This window comes from Passer montanus, unplaced genomic scaffold (assembly GCF_014805655.1).
Source record: "Passer montanus isolate IOZ18808 unplaced genomic scaffold, ASM1480565v1 scaffold11, whole genome shotgun sequence".
Lineage (NCBI taxonomy): Eukaryota > Metazoa > Chordata > Aves > Passeriformes > Passeridae > Passer > Passer montanus.
The window spans coordinates 17,449,054-17,461,778 of NW_024357613.1; the positions used below are offsets into that span (position 1 = coordinate 17,449,054).

The 12,725-nt window shown below is 37.3% G+C and overlaps 1 protein-coding gene across 17 annotated transcripts in view; it reads right to left on the bottom strand.

Moving 5' to 3' along the window:
• The window catches only part of RIMS1 (regulating synaptic membrane exocytosis 1), a 308,204-nt gene that overhangs the window by 131,870 nt on the left and 163,609 nt on the right, over window positions 1–12,725 (bottom strand). The window contains exon 1 of one of the 17 annotated variants that reach the window (XM_039729096.1): window positions 9,826–10,068. The exons of the other annotated variants lie outside the window; for them this stretch is intronic. Coding sequence (XP_039585030.1) covers window positions 9,826–9,877 — 52 coding nt within the window. The 5' untranslated portion in view covers window positions 9,878–10,068. Of the gene's footprint in view, window positions 1–9,825; window positions 10,069–12,725 lie in introns of those variants that run through there. 17 annotated transcript variants of the gene reach the window in all.

Here is a 12,725-nt window from a genome sequence, read left to right on the forward strand (position 1 = left end):
TAGCAAGATCCTCTCATACATCTTCTGTCTTGTCTAACCTGCTGATTTTCCTGTTCTCACCATCTACCTACCCTTTGCTGCCTCTTCTTCCCTGCCCTTTTTTTTCTGTCAACATCTGCTTCTGGCTTTAGTGTCCTTTCTTAAGGTTCTGTATTTTAATCCCTCTTTAACCTCAAATCCTTTGATGCTAAGCTACATTCCTGCACCCTCCTTCCCACATCTAAACCTTTAGGTGTCTGTCCCTTTCCCCCCTTCTGTCTGCAGAAGCTGGCCACAACACCAACTCCCTCACCCTCTGCTTTCAAAAGCTGAGAGCAGGATCTGCACTGCAAATGCAGCTCTACTGAGCTGGAACATGAAAGATATGCTCAGAAGCTATAAAGGCAGCTATCAAATCAAACATCTTGACTGAATGTCACTGAAAGTGGTAAGTCTACCATTTGGTGAATAATTTAAAAGATGCAAGAATATGTGAACTGAGGAGAGAAAAGTACACAATCTTTAAAAATGACTCAATTTTAAGATTTCCATTAAAATTCAGTATGATACAGACCACTGGCACACAAACATCTGGGGCAATTTACAACTATAAAAAAGATTATACAATGGAAAATGTCAGTTAATCTATTCATAAACACTCTTCAAATAGGACATAAAAGTTAAGACACAAATGAAAAAACTCCCCAAATGGGCATTAAAAATATTTTATGCCAGCAACACTGATACTAGGGACATCTGCAGTTCAATACTCTGTTATATCTTTGAAAATAATTTCTCCTTGGTCATCCTATGTCATCGCTGCTTCTTCGCCTTATGTTTATTTATGTCATGCTTGCACTGCAATTATCCAGAACTCACTCTGTTTAACTACACAAAATATCTTCACTGCAGCAGCATTACAGAGATCCAGGAATAGGTAAATAACATGCAAAAACTCACTAAGAGCATAGCTTCAAAATTTCAGGTTTTCTCCAGAAAACCCCCACCAAAACTGAAAACAAAAATCCCTACACACAGAGAACACTCTCCATTGGTAAAAGTCATTAAAAACAAGTAGTAAAACAAACAAAAAAAAAAAGACATTAAAGGGAGGGAAAAACTAATTTTATAAGGAGCAAATAATAGGCTTAAACTGCTTTTCAATACTTTTAAAACCATTCTATAAAAACATGAACAACTTAAAAATAATAAGCTCCCATGAAAATATACATGTACTGTAATATTATTTTTGTACACTACTGATGTATTTCCAAAACATATTATTAAAAATGCATTTGCAGTTTTAATGTTTGATTTCCTTAAGACCAACTGAGTAAAACAGACTATTTGTAAATATTTGTAAAACCTTATTTCCTAAGGGAAGAATTAAGAAGTTGTATCCTAACAGCAAGGAAATGTTTTTCCTATTAACATGCTGCCGCTCAATTACTTTACTCTTGGATGCACATGGATGCAATAATAACTTACAAGACACAAATGTGTTGAGCTTTTTCCACGAATCTTTTGCAGCCTACCATCAAAATTCAAGATGGGGAGTAAAACTCTTAATAAAATCTCATTGTTTCTATATCCACAATAAGTGTGCTTTCAAAATAAAGGGAAAGCTAACTCGTACCATTAAAAATCCATTTTCTCGAAAATACTTTGTCTTCAACAGCACTCTCCAATCAAAAACTAATGCTGGGATACTGTGATTTCAAGTGACATCCTGAAAAGCTGAGAAGTTCTGGAAAAATCAGTTTTGTCCCTCTTGCAAAGCCAAAACAAGCACAACATATGAAAGGGTCTGTTATTGTGTATGAACAGTCATGCTGATTTTCAAAGAATCTTGAATACTGAGGATAAAATACCCCAAGATGTTTTCCCAATCCATCCAAACCATATTCAGAGACTACTGACAATCAGCAAAGAATGTGCTTCAGTGATTTCCTCAAATCCCTATGTGCTGGATTTGCAGGAGTTACTTAAGACAACAAGCAGAATCTTATTATAAGAGTCAGCCCGTGTTAGGCACTTAATTTACCATTAGCAGTATGTATCTGCTAATTAATGCAGCAGTTCCATGAGATAACTAAGAAACTTAGATAAATATTTTTCAGAGGCTACATCTAAAATTACTCTGCAAAGTGAACACTCAGACTACGTCTCTCTAACCCATAGAATCACAGAATGGCTTGGGCTGGAAAAGATCTTAAAGATCATTTAGACAATTCCAACCACATCTTCCACTAGACCAGGTTGCTCCTAGCCCCATCCAACCTGACTTTGAACACTGCCAGGGAAGGGGCATCCACAACTTCTCTGGGCAACCTGTTCCAGCACCTCATCCCATTCACAGTCAAGATCTTATCTAAATATGCTCTTTTTCAGTTTGAAGCCATTCTCCTGTGTCCCATCACTATAATCACTTGTAAAAAGTTCTTCTGCAGGTTTGTTGTAGTCCTCCTTCAGGTAGTGAAGAGCTATAGAAGGTCTTGCCAGAGCCTCCTCTCCAGGATGAACAACCCCAACTCTCTCAGCCTGTCTTCATAGGAGACATGCTTCCATCCTCTGACCATCCCTACAGCCTTCTCTGGACTCACTCCAGCAAGTCCATATCAGCATATGTCAGGAGCCCAGACTTGGATGCAGCACTCCAAGTGGTATCTCATCACAGTGGAGGAGAGGGACAGAATCACCTCCCTCAACCTGCTGGCCATGCTGCTTTTGAGGCAGCCCAGGATGTATTTGGCTTTTGAGGCTACAAGCTGCCAGCTCACGTTGAGCTTTTCATTCACCAACACCTCTCAAGTTCCTCTCCTCAGGACTGCTCTCAATCTATTCCCCACCCAGTCTGTACTTGGGGTCTGTTGATCTAATCCATCTCTCTCCAGTTTAGAGACAGGGATGCAATATATGAGACAGTGTCAAATTCCTTGCACAAGTCCAGGTAGCTGATGTCACTCTTTCTTTATGCTGTAACCTCACTGTAGAAGGCAACTAAATTGGTCATGCACTATTTGCCTTTAGTGAAGCCTTGTTGGCTCTCATCAATCACCTTCTTATTTTCCAGTTTCCTTAGCACAGTTTCCAGGATGATCTGCTCTATGATTTTACTGGGCACAAAGGTCAGGCTGGCCTGTAGTTCCCAATATCTCCTTTTTTTTTTTTTTGTCTTTTTAAAAATGAGGGTTATGTTTCCACTTTTCCAGGCAGTGGGAACCTCATCAGATTGCTACAACTTCAGAAATAAGATAGATAGTGGCTTAACCATTTCATCTACCAGTTTCTCAGGAGCAGCAGATGCATCTCATCAGGCCCCATGGGCTTTTCCACCTGAATGTTCCTTAGATGGTCTCAAACCTGATCTGCTAGAGTGGGCACTTTCTAGATCCCCCAGTTCCTGCAGCCTGGGCAGTGTGGCTGGAGCAACTCTCAGTGAAGACTAAGGGAAAAAGTAATTCAGTACCTCAGCCTTCTCCATATTCCAATCAGGTCTCCCCCTTCCTTCTGGAGAGAGACCACATGTTCTCCAGTCTTCTTTTTATTACTAACACACTATAGCCACGTTCCTTGTTGCCCTTTATGTCCCTAGCCAGATTTAATTCTAGCTTTAAATCAGCTTTCCTAACCTGATCCCAGGCTGCTTGGACAATCCCTCTGGTGAGTTGCTGTTACAGATGTGGTACAGCCTATTGTTAAGCAGGAAAATATGTCTATACCCAGGAAAAAAACATGGTATTGTTTTATCAAAAAATAATTCAGTGTATAAACAACATATGCTAAAATCATTCCAGGTCAAGCTGCTAACTAACCCCACAAAGAGAATATGTGAGTACCCTGCCTTGCCCTCACACTAATGTGGCAAGCAGAGAATTCAAAAGCTACCTACTGCCTGTTTATATAGAAATACAGAAAGCTTCACAAAAATGCTCATTATCTCTTAGTCTCAAAGCAACCCACTTCAGATGTCTACAGTTAAGAACTTAAATCCTTGCAGGACAAGATCTGTGTTTTACCATCTACACAGTTCAAGGACAGGCTGGCTCATGCAGTTTGTGGGAAGAATACACCACAAGGCTGTGAAATGTAGGATTTTCTTTTGTAGTGAAAATATATAATTGCATGGACTGTAGTTCCCTGCTGGTAAATGTCCTAAGCACGAAATATTAACATGCTGTAAGATTCCAAAGTTAAAATAAAGACTGGTACACCTTAGAAGTGACAATTCTTATATATAATACTCCTATTTCAGATATAAATGTGGCACACGGCTCTTAAAGCTAGAACTAGCCTCTTAAATTGCTCCCTCAATTCAGTGTTTATTCAGGCATTTTCATTTAATGATGGGATATAAAATTACTTTTCTGTATCATAATTAAATTTCTGAGTAACAAAAAAACAACTGGAAAAGGGTGTACACGGCTTTATCAAGCTCTAGGCTTTCAGATTTAGATAACTGACAACCTGGGCTTATTCAATACAAACTGAAAATAAATGGTTATTCCTTACTTTTGCATTAGAAGATAAGGACATTTCATACTCTTCCTCATACAAAATAAGCACTTCTTATTTTGAAACAAATCCCTCAGTTTAGAAATATTTTTTAAAGTGGTAGTACATTGTGAACAAAGTGATGCTGATTGATATTTTCAAACAAGAAATACAGAAATAATTAGGCAAGGAAGTAGTGAACTTACAAAATATTATGTAGATAGTTAAGGGCACTAATATCAAGCTAAAATCTAGTGAAAAGGAAAATCCATTTGACTTCTCCCCTAGTTACCATGGCAAATTTGATCCTTTACAAGAGTTTTCAAATTCATAACTATTTTTTATTTTGTAAAGGAATGGTTTGGCCATGGCTGATTATGAAAAGTTTTTCAATATATAATTTTTTTGTCTGGGCAAAAAGGACAATTTTCTGTGATCTGTTTAAAATGAGTTTCTTACTCAGATATTTATTCAACAAAGAATTTTTATGTCAGAGACTGTGATTTGCTTTTAACTAGGTGTACAGGTTAGACATGTACTTTTTTATATTGAAGAACTCCACCTGTTCATGAATGAAGCTTACTCTAAAGATCTTCCAACACAAACACAATTTGGTACATTTCTATGTGTCACAAAATGGACTTCCCCACCTGAATTATTTCAGTGTTGTTTTAAGGCTTTATAAATTATTGAGAGCAAGGGTTACTAAACTTGCCAATGGAAGCCTAAAACCAGAAAGTCACAGCCTATCCAGTTGTAAACAAACTGAGGAGTTTTGAATGTTTCCAAAATTTTTAACATGAACACAAAGGACATAAGGAAGCTGTTCTAAGTTTCCTGAATGTCTAGGGAATCTTCTCATTAACTCCCTGAGCCAACATTTAGTAACTTCACTCAAACACCCGGAGTCTTCAAAAGTTCATCAACCCCTTCTCAGCTAGATTCTTATTTTTATCTCAGAGACCATCTAAACTGCTATTCTCAGGGTGTGTGAGTCTTATTGAAAGCATGTGAGTCCAAGAATGTGTATGATTCACAGAGGAATGGTCCTCAAAAGCATATTCTGTAGGGTTATGACAAAGTGTGACAGAATTAGAGATGTAAAATATTAAGATATGCAAGATGCATGAACTTCTATTAATCTGAAAGTTATTTTACAAGTTTCATTAAAAATATTTTCTTGAGGATACCAGAAAAATGGTTAGCATTAGGAACTGAAAATCAGCAGGAAAACACTTTGATTTTGATACTGTGGCATTTAAAGATTTAAGGAAAATTTTGCTATCTAATTGTTGTCTCTGATTTTGCTCACTGAGATCGCTCTTTTGAGTGGAATCTAATTTTGCAGATGGATGGAAGAAGATGTCCTTCTGGAAATTTAGAGCTTCTCTGAAGAAATTCATTATTTCTATTTAATTCCAATTCAATATTGACACTAACTTGTATCAATAGTTTCATTGAATTCCTGTTTCATATAATTAAGACTTTCAGTTTTGATATGATTTTTTGATAACATTTTTGTTCAGCCGATAATGAAATTTGTAAAATGTATAGCAAGTCATCTCAAAAAGACACATGGTCTCATAATTTTGGAAACGTATGTACACAGCTACCTAGTACACTAAAGGCCTGACAAGTTCTTAATATTTTTTCTGCTGTTTTGAAAGAATTCCCAGCACTTCAAATACACCATGCTGTACTTCAGCATAACACAATTTTTTTTCCCGTGTGGGTTGGTTTAGGTTTTTTTCCTGATCTCCTGTGCACATTAAAACAATTGAGTAGGTTTTGATTGCAAAAAAGGTTGGTATTTTTCCTCAGAGAGTTTAAAAAATCTTAAGTTTTTCTATTTTAGTATTTGTTAAAAACTGATTTATTAACAAATTATCATAAAATCAAAGCTGAAAATAAACTCTCTTCAAACCCCAGGCTTTTTCTATACTCCCAATAGCTAGAAATTTTAACAAGGATGAAGAAAACACAAAAGAAAATGGTTGTAGGGCTGTAAAGCAGCAGCCCACACATTAGAAGTACTGTGGGGTTTTTTGGTTTAGTTTTTTGTTGATTTGGGGGTGGGGGGTTTTTGTTTGTTTGTTGGTTTGGGTTTTTTTGTTTGTTTGTTTTGGGGTTTTTTGTTATTGTTTTTGTTTGTTTTGGGTTTTAAATTATCATTCATGAGTATCCTCAGTTATGCTGCATTAGAAGATAATAAGAGGTTTTGTTTCTTCAGTTCAGAGGGGAATACTGCAGGGAGAGTATTTGGAGTGCACTCTGAGAGATCACTGACACTTGCAAAACAATGAGCAAAGGATCTTTGGAACTTTGCTTCCCACCAGTAGAGAGAAAATAGTTAAGAATGTGATCATGAATAAGCTCATGATCTTCAAAAAGAGAACGAATCTGAGCAGAAAAAAAACCCAAAAACCTTCCTACACAAAAAAAAAACCAAACCCCAAACCAAAAAAAGTCCTATTGCCAAATAACCAAAGCAAAACACTCCAACCTTTGAGAAAAATAAGAGGCAGCCACAACAGCAAAAGGAGTCCAGCAATCACGGAAGCATTGAAGAAATAATATCAACACTAGAAGTAGAACCAGGCCAGTTCAGAAGAGGGAGAAATGCAGCCAAAGATAGACCAACTAAATCACAAATGTTTCATTTTCTTGAAGAATCAATGGAAAGTTCCCTTTGAGTGTGTACCTTACAGTGATCCAGTACCAGGAAGCACACAAGACATAACTAGAAACACAAAATACAATGTAAACAGAGATGTATGCAAAAACAACTGAGATAATTCTGCAACTATTTAGTTCCTACTACTTAGTATTTGGTACCAAGTAGTTGCCAACCTAGAATACTATGTAAAGAACCTGCTATTATTTGGCTGTATGAGCAGATGTCAAATACATTCTTTTGAGCAGGAGTTTTGTTTATGAGTATGCCATGTTAAGAGCCACACCAGAAAAAGTATCTAGCATAGGGTGAAAACCTACTTAGAAAATAATATTCTAAATATATTCTAACTATATTTGGCTAAAAATGGTAAAAATACCCCCTGAAGTATTCATTAAGCAGGGTCTGTTGTGTTTGTCTGGAACATAGTAATAGTCAACACTCACACAACTGTTCCATGTAATAAAACAGAAACATATTAGACTTGTAAGTGACTTGACCCCCAAGGACAAAGGAATGGCTTTTGCAGCCAAGGAAATGGCTCCACATTCAGATCAGGATAATCCAGTGTAGAAACAGGGAGAAATCCACCAGGTGAGAACCAGCAGTGCAGAAGAGGAAGAAGTGGATATAATTGGTCTCAATGGTAACAGAAGAGGATGGCACACAAGCCTGGCTGCTGTTGGAAAAGCACTATCCTTGCCTTTTGGGAGTTACAGGGTTGGCCAGAGACCAAGACTCCAGGCCTTTCCTACTTTTGCTACAAAAATACCTCCAAAGGTCAGACTGGTGAGGAACTGAATGTTTTGTTGTTCATTTTAGAGACTTTGTTTTGTTTTACTGTCCATCATGGTTTGTCTTTTGGGCAGCCTTGTACTTAAGCAATACCCTGACATAAGAGCTGATCTTGATGACAGCTCATTCTCTCAGGTTCTGTCCTTCCAGAACACAGTTCAGTATTCAGAGAGGAATATTTAGGATACTGTGTCATTATGGGGGAGAGATGATACCAATTTAATGGACAGAGAGCTATAGATAGCCTGGTTTAATAGTCCATTATAATGCTATAGTCAGGGGGTGTGGGGCTCAGTGTGATTTTGAAGCATCTTTTAGATCTGCCAGGTCCATGCTATTCCAAAGGCTGGAGACATGCTGCTGACTGTCCATTGCCCACAGCACAGCCTCGAATCACCGCAGCACAGGCTGTCACTGCTCGGTATTTCTCAATCCCAATCCTATTTCACCCTCTTCATCTACTTCGCCAAGATGTGCAAGAGACCTCTGGAATGCAGTTTACAGCCATCTACACAGTGAACAGCTTGAAGAAGAAACAGGGATTTAGCTACTTTACGTACCTATAAACAACTTACAAAGTGTGAGAGAGTGCAAGGCTTTGACCTTAGCCAAAGGTGTTCTCAGTCTTATCCTTTAAACTCCATGGAGAGCAAAGGCTGACCATTGGCTCTCCCAACCTCAGCATTCTGTCTTCCTGACATTCCTGCTGCTGCTTCTCTTCCCCATCTCTGTTTTGACTGCTGTTAAATCACATTTTCTTGAATGCATCCATCAATATTCTGACCTCAGTAAACTCTAATTCTCCTCTAAACTCTGTTGAAATTAAATAGATTTCTAAGATATATATCTTAAAATATAGTATCTGAAACTTTATTTTCAAGAGCAAAACCTCTTTCATTACTTATTCTATCATACATCTTTAGGATTAATTCTTTCTAGTGAAAAAACTGCTTCTCAAAATCAATTTATGTGTTATCAACTACTTAGATGTAGGATTTTAAAGGTATTTGTTACTGTCAACACATTGCATAATCCCCAAGGAACTTGCAATGGCGAATCCTTCTCTCACTTTCCTCTGTGACCCTTCAGTGATCTAGCTGAGGACCTTATTTCAAATACAAAAGGGAAAAGCTGATGTCCTTCCCTGAGCAGATAGTGCAATGCATCAATATGATCATGCAGAAATTATTTACAAAATAACCAGAAGTGTACATTTATTATAACCCATATATTATTATAACCATAACTGCATCTTATGATAAACAAACATATTTTTATTCTATGTACATCACTTTGATGATTTTTTTCCACCTAAATAATATGCAAAAATAAAAGTAACAGAAACACATTCCATTCTGAACTTTTTAAAGATCCTAAGACAATAATAATTCAGGAGATTCAGGAGACTGAGGACTTGTCATTTGTCTTCTGCCAAAAATAAATAATACACAGGAATTTCCATTTGTTTCCTGAAGTAAATTTCTAAATTCTTTGTCCTTGACTTCTCCAAAATGCAGAAGTCATAATGCAATAGGACTATTATTATTATTTTTCAGAAACACATTTCTATTCTGATGTGCACTTTCCAAATACAGATTTTTGTTTAAAAGCTCATTCCATATAGCATCACTACTGTCAAATTATATTTAACACATGAGCTTTCAAAATATAAACATAACTGAAACATAGACTTAAAAGCAAAATGGTTCTTTATTCCCTCTTTAAGCTGAATATATGCTACAATTAACACTTTAACATTCTGGGGGTACAACATCTCCACTAAAACTGCACAGTTAAATAAATCTGTTCATAAAAGATTTGTTTAAAAATACAAAATATAAAATTATAATTAAAACCTCAGCACTATATAACTCCTTATTTACCTGTCCCTGAATGCAACGTATGGAGCAGAAACTGAAGAAGCCCAGCAAACATAGCAGCTTCAGCAAGAGAATGTTCAAAGCACAGCTGGCATTTAGGAGGTTGCTGAATCCAGCCTGCAACTGTAGCAAAACCGTAATGCCAGCAAAAATCCACTTCAGTGTGAAGGAGACGATGGAAAAGAAGTCATGAGGTCCTTGCGTCCTGATTCTAAGCCAAATTGTTCTGCAGTGTCAAACATTCAACACCAGTGCCACCAAACAGGGCTAACGAGAGCTCTTGTCAGCAAAACAAATCTCTGCAGTGTAGAGCAAGCATCGATTACTGCATTAGTTCCCTGCAATGACAGGGACCTTCAGCCTTTAGGAACAATTAATGGTTTTAGGAATCCAGAATCAACGATTCTCAGGAAACAAGACAGGGGGGGAAAAGCTCCTTCCTCTCTGGATAGAACAGGAAAGAAGTTTCTTAGTGCTTTTAAGCCTACAGGAGACACAAGCTCAGGCACCTAAGTAATCAATACCACTGCTGCAGTTATTATTTATATTCAGCAGTGGTGCACTGAACAAGTTTAATCAACTGCACAGACGAAGCAATTGTGTTTAGGAAATGTGGCTTTTTAAATTTATGTAAAACATCCCAAGCTGCAGATTTACTTCTAGCACACTGAAAACACAAACGGCCCTTGAGACAAACTTACCAGTTTTTCCAAATTAATAGGATAATTTAATTCTTTTCATATGTAACAGATGTGTGCATGGAAACATAATTTTATTGAAGAAAAATATACTCCAAATAAAAACCCCCAGGAAATAATATTTTGTATTCCAAATTATATGTTCAAGATAAAAGAGAAAAGCAGAACTTCTATTTGCAAAAGCCAGATGATTAGAGAATTATGGCTAATAGAATTTACTAAAGTATTAAATCTACTGTAATCGTATCCAAATGATACAACAATAAAACTATTTCTGTGGCAGAGATAGCCTTCCTCTGTACAAACAGATAGTTTTCTGCAGCCTATCTACATACTGCAGGACTTCCCAAATACAATGCAGGGTATCCAAAATACAAAAAACCCTGCTGTTTAGAAACTAAAATGTGAGAAAGCAAATAAAGAGAAGCTTAGAAGGGATAAAATATAAAAAGTAAAGCTAATGAGAGCTTACACCTCTTTCATACTTAACAATATATGGATCTATTAGTAATAATTAAAATAAGCTTTTAATCAAGTTGTTTCCCTGTAATTCTAGACCAAACCCAAGGTACTGAAGACTCTCTTTCACATTCCCACATGTCAGTCAACAAGAAAAGCCATAGAATACCCCTGGCCACTGCTGACTTTAAGTGTCCCCAGTAGTACTGTATCAGCAGGAGGAATATTCAACTAACTCTGCTTTATTCACAGACATGCCCTTGTTAGGAGATGGTTTTTTTGGAGAACAGGGTCCAGTCTTAATATATTTCAAGCGTGATCATCTGCTACTGACCAAGGAACATATACCCAGCTTTCTCCTAAAGCCAGAAACATTTCTTGCAAAAGAAACAAAAGTCTGAGTATGCCAAATGCCCGATACTTCCACAGCACATCCACTGACCCTTCTGCATTCCTCCTTGAAGGATGACCTCCTCTTCTGCCAGGGCAGGCATTGAGGGCTTTGTGTCACTTTCAGAACACAGCATACCTGGGTCCTGAACACACACCTCTCCTCGCCTGCAAGTACTAAACAAGGCAGGGGACTTTGTCATAACAAAAATCAATAGATGAAATATTCTTGCTTGCCACAAGCTCAGAATTTGTAAATGTGACTGTACTGTATGTATTTCAAGTTTTCCTGTCATTCCCATGCATACATGTGTCTGTAAAAAAAATAATGAACTGTTTTCCCAAACACATTTGGAAAGGTTGTCTGTGCCTCATGGTGCTGTTAAAGCTGTCAGAGTCTCCCACTCCCCTTTGTGATAACTCCTCCCTGCTCCTCCAGCAGGCAGTTCTCTGTGCCCATCTTCCCCACTGCTATCCCCAGCCATGAGTTCTGCCCAAGTCCTGCCTAAGCAGCCCAGCCTAACAAATTCATATGGCAGAGGTGTCTGCAAGTATGTTGCTGAAAATAAGGGAAGAGAGGAGCAACAGAAAAATATTCTGCGGTCAGAAAGGACATTTTGCAGAAAATAAGAGTACCACCAACTCCAGCATGCATTGCTCATCCCTAAGGGTGGATTTCATTCCTCCCAGCCCCAGAGACATCAAGTCTTTCTGGCTGCCCCAAAGGCTCATCTGGCAGCTTAAGAATAAAGTGTTGATAGTTGGTCTATTTACTTTTACATCATTAATAGCATCAAAACATAGGAAACTAACTGTAAAACAGGACATCATTCCATTTTCCTAGTAAAATTATATAATTATGTTATAACACACTTTCAAACTTTGCACAGGATAACAATGCCTTTGTAATCTCTGCAGGTTTTTACACTTGCAAATTATTTTATTGCCACTATCTTCTGAGGCATGTTACACTACACATCTGATAGTTAGGTATTGACCACCATATTTTAGCTCTTCATAATCTTCCTGCTAATAGCTGGTCTAGATCTTAATCTGTGTATGGTACTCCTGCAGTTATAAAAATTTCTAACACCATTAGAAAAGCATGAGATTGTTCAATCTCACACAACTCTACCATTATTCAAGTTTTAAGAGAAGAAATTCCAAGCATTAAACATACTGTTTCCAATTTTTTTGGAAAGAGGAAAGTCAGAGAATGGTCCCAAGCTTAATTCTGTAGCACAAAAAGACCAATTCAAGTAAATAAAGCCCTATGCTTAAAGTTGGAATTTAAATTCGAAAATCAGAGAAGCAACAAAAAAGATCTGTATTGCAGTCTCCAGACCTCAAAGCCAA